The sequence below is a fragment of the Lactuca saligna genome, chromosome 4 (genome assembly GCF_052625555.1).
Source record: "Lactuca saligna cultivar CGN05327 chromosome 4, ASM5262555v1, whole genome shotgun sequence".
NCBI classification, from domain to species: Eukaryota; Viridiplantae; Streptophyta; class Magnoliopsida; order Asterales; family Asteraceae; genus Lactuca; species Lactuca saligna.
In genome coordinates, this window is record NC_136420.1 from 95,342,621 (window position 1) to 95,345,970 (window position 3,350).

The 3,350-nt window shown below is 34.3% G+C and overlaps 1 protein-coding gene across 1 annotated transcript; it reads right to left on the reverse strand.

Annotated features, from left to right (window-relative positions):
* Window positions 1–1,056: 1,056 nt before the first annotated feature.
* On the reverse strand, window positions 1,057–1,886 carry LOC145039931 (sulfate transporter 1.2-like). The gene is made up of 4 exons (XM_078987925.1): window positions 1,665–1,886; window positions 1,381–1,571; window positions 1,217–1,302; window positions 1,057–1,133 (listed from the first exon to the last, which is right to left on the reverse strand). Exons 1-4 carry the CDS (start codon window positions 1,884–1,886, stop codon window positions 1,057–1,059), a joined length of 576 nt encoding a protein of 191 aa, XP_078844051.1.
* Window positions 1,887–3,350: the final 1,464 nt, after the last annotated feature.

A 3,350-nucleotide genomic window follows, 5' to 3' on the forward strand; every position in this document is an offset into this window, starting at 1 on the left:
TACATTCCTTCTTGAAATCTCTTGCAAAAAAATATCGACATTTTTGAAAGAATCCTCATTCACTTTCTTGTTTCGTTTATAGATGTATTGTGTATATTTGACCTCTAAGTCACTTCAAAATATGCTAGCATTCTATGAGATTGACATTTAGTGAGATTATCATTCTGTCAGAATTGTATTGCATGAGAATAATTTTATAGAATGAGTCTTTCCCATCAAGTCTTCAAGCAATTCTTCAAGCCATTTCTATCACAAATTCATTGCCAATATTTTGTAGTGATATACTTGTAACAACTGCACATTAAACATATAACTAACTAACTATAATTCTATCAGAATACATCAATAATATTCTTACAGAATAAACTATTCTTGCAGAATGGTTTTGAATATTTTTAAAGAATTTGTATTATCAAGAAAATACCCAAGGAACAAAATATTGAGTCCTACCAATAAAACACTTAGCATCTTAAAAATAAACACGACACAAGCAACCACATTATGATAAAAGGGGATGCGGGTTTAGAATAAAAAGAATGGTTTATATTCTAACTTCACAGAATTGGTTATGTTAATTCACTACTTAAGTTGACAAGGAATTCAAGATCAAAAGGCAATTGGATGTAAAATCCATTTTCAGGATTGAGGTAAATGAATTCTACAGTTAAGCACAAGTTACTACATCACATAAACAATTTTTTGTTTTCCAGTTACAAATACCTAGATTTCAACTATGCATTTTATCGAACACGTGGCGTGCTTCTTCAGTTTCTTCAAAAAAAATAAATAATGGGAGTCTTACCAATTCGGTTTCTTGAATTCAAGAAACAAACCCAAACAACCATGAGTTATATCCCATCCATTATTATAATTTTTTTCAGGAAAACCCAAACATCCAAATTTACATGGATTCAAATCAAAATAAGTCGAAGAAGAAGATCACTTGTTGGCCATGGATGCTTCCGTTAACTTCCTCTTCCATCGATCAGTCAAGAATCGAGACCCTTGTCTCCCTCAAACTTGTTGTTTTGTTGCTTCCTTTCTCCCTTCTGTTACCTAAACATCAATCTTTTGCAAACTCTTGTGTAGTTCTTCAAAGGCATGGATTCCACTGGTGTCGATATCGGTAACAACTGAAATTAGACAAGGAGATATGAAGAAGATGAATTGAATAGTGCAAAATGTAGAACTAATTAAATGTAATCAAGCTTCTTACGTGACATTTCAACTATGAGAAATTGAATCCTTGGTTCGTAATTTGCTTTTAAATTATCTTCTTCCTCAATTAGCCATCTCAAAATCCTACAATAAAGTACTCGATTTATAGCCCTATTGTTTCAAAATTCATCAAATTAGTAGAACTTTGCGAAAATGCATTACCATTCTTTCGAGTAACTGGAGTTGGAGAAGTAATTAGCAGAGTTAACCCTAACTATCAGAACACCGGTAACTTTAATCGCCTCCAGATATTGTTTCAGGTTTTTGTAAACGCTCGTCATCGGAATCTTTCCAAGGATAGCAGTGCGTGGGCGTGTAACTTGAAGAAGAATCTTAGCGAAAGATATTATGACCTGATAATTCAACAAAACGAGAATTATCAATGTCGGGATGAAAAAACTCAAGAATAGTTTAAATTTCAAAGATGAGGACGATTTGATTCATACAGCAATCAAAAGCCCAATCTCGACAGATTTGAAAACGATGCCAAGAAACGCTCCCATACACGCGACGAAATCAAGTTTATCGATTTTCCAAATCAAAATCGCAGCATCGTAATCGATTAGCCTAATGAAAGCAGATATAATAATCGAAGATAGAATCGCATTTTGTGTATACTCGAAAAGTGGGGTTAGGAATTTCACAGTGAGGAGAACCACAATCAACATAACTAGGTCAAAGACATACCTAGGTCAAATATATTTACTTTATTTCCTTAATTGAAAGATTTCATTTAAATAATTTCCTTAATTAAAAGTACAAGAGGTCTAAAATACCCTTTAATGATTTATTTAATTATTTATTATTTCTTAAATTCTCATTGGTGCATTTAGGTATACAATAGTTGCTAGAAACATTTGAACCCAGCTCTCTCTCTCTCTCTCTCTCTCTATATATATATATATATAGAGAGAGAGAGAGAGAGAGTTAGGTTCAAATGTTTTTAGCAACTATTGTATGCCTAAATGCACCAATGAGAATTCAAGAAATAATAAATAATTAACTAAATCATTAAAGGGTATTTTGGACCTTTTGTAATTTTATTTAAGGAAATTATTTAATTGAAATCATTCAATTAAGGAAATAAACTAATCATCAATTAAGGAATTACATTAAATATATTTGACCTAGTTATGTTTGTGGTTGAGCACTTCATCATCGACATCAAAACCATCACCATCAACCTAGTTATGTCGACGAGGCCAAAGGGAAAAGGCCGTGAAGAAGTCGAGGTCTTCATCTTCAGTTGATCGGAGAAGAAACCAAATTAAAGATGCAAACCGAGGTGGGGTATCGGAGTTGGCGAAGCAGCTCCGTCGAGGGACGGATAGCTGGCAGGAAGGACTGCGTCGGCGATCTCTTTTCTTTTTTGGTTCGATCAGTATCCACTCACGAAGGGGGAGAAAGGACTTAGATCCTCTATCTTTGTCTGCTCGAGAAGAGGAACTTGGTGGGAAGCAGTCACAAGGGTGGTTCTGTGGTGCTCGTGGATCGCTGCTTCTTCTTCTCTGGTGAACTGTGCCAATAGGTAAAAGAAAATTATTTTTATTCTTTTTGTTTTTGTTTGATTGCTTGATAGATATCATAGGAAAGAATTTGTGTTTGGGTTTTCCTGGAAAAATTGATGATAATGAAAGGGATATGGGTTTGATTGTTTAAACATAACTCATGGTTTGTTTGGGTTTTGGTATTTGACAGTGGAATTCATGGTTGTTTGTTTCTTGTGTTCTTGAATGGGAACGAATGAAGATGTGTGTTGACGATTCAACTGGCGTTTGTTTTTCTCGTTGATGGTAGTTCAAGTGAGGATGAACTTCGAGCACTTAAGAATGAGTTGCTGTTGATTGTTGCATAGTTGTCGGAAAATGCCATGGTGGGGTTGATTGTTTTTGATTCAAAGGTGAGGGTGTATGATCTTGGGTTTACTAAGTGTTTACAGGTGGTTGTCTTACATGGTGAACACAAGCCTTCTTCTAGCCAGATATTCCAAATTCGTTTCTTTTCTGTTCATTTTCATCTTCTTCTTTACCTTGCTTTGAATTATGAATACATACTCTAGTGTTTACTGGGAATGAATGCATATGCGTGTTGATGATTCAATCAAAACTATTAAATTCTGTATTCAATCACAA

What these genes read in the sequence shown, in the direction of transcription:
- LOC145039931 (XM_078987925.1), bottom strand. Translation starts at nt 1,886, where the DNA reads ATGTTGATTGTGGTTCTCCTCACTGTGAAATTCCTAACCCCACTTTTC. An exon ending in TCCAGTTACTCGAAAGAATG is followed by an intron (nt 1,303 to 1,380) that starts GTAATGCATTTT and finishes ACTTTATTGTAG; the next exon opens with GATTTTGAGATGGCTAATTG. An exon ending in TCTCATAGTTGAAATGTCAC is followed by an intron (nt 1,134 to 1,216) that starts GTAAGAAGCTTG and finishes GTCTAATTTCAG; the next exon opens with TTGTTACCGATATCGACACC.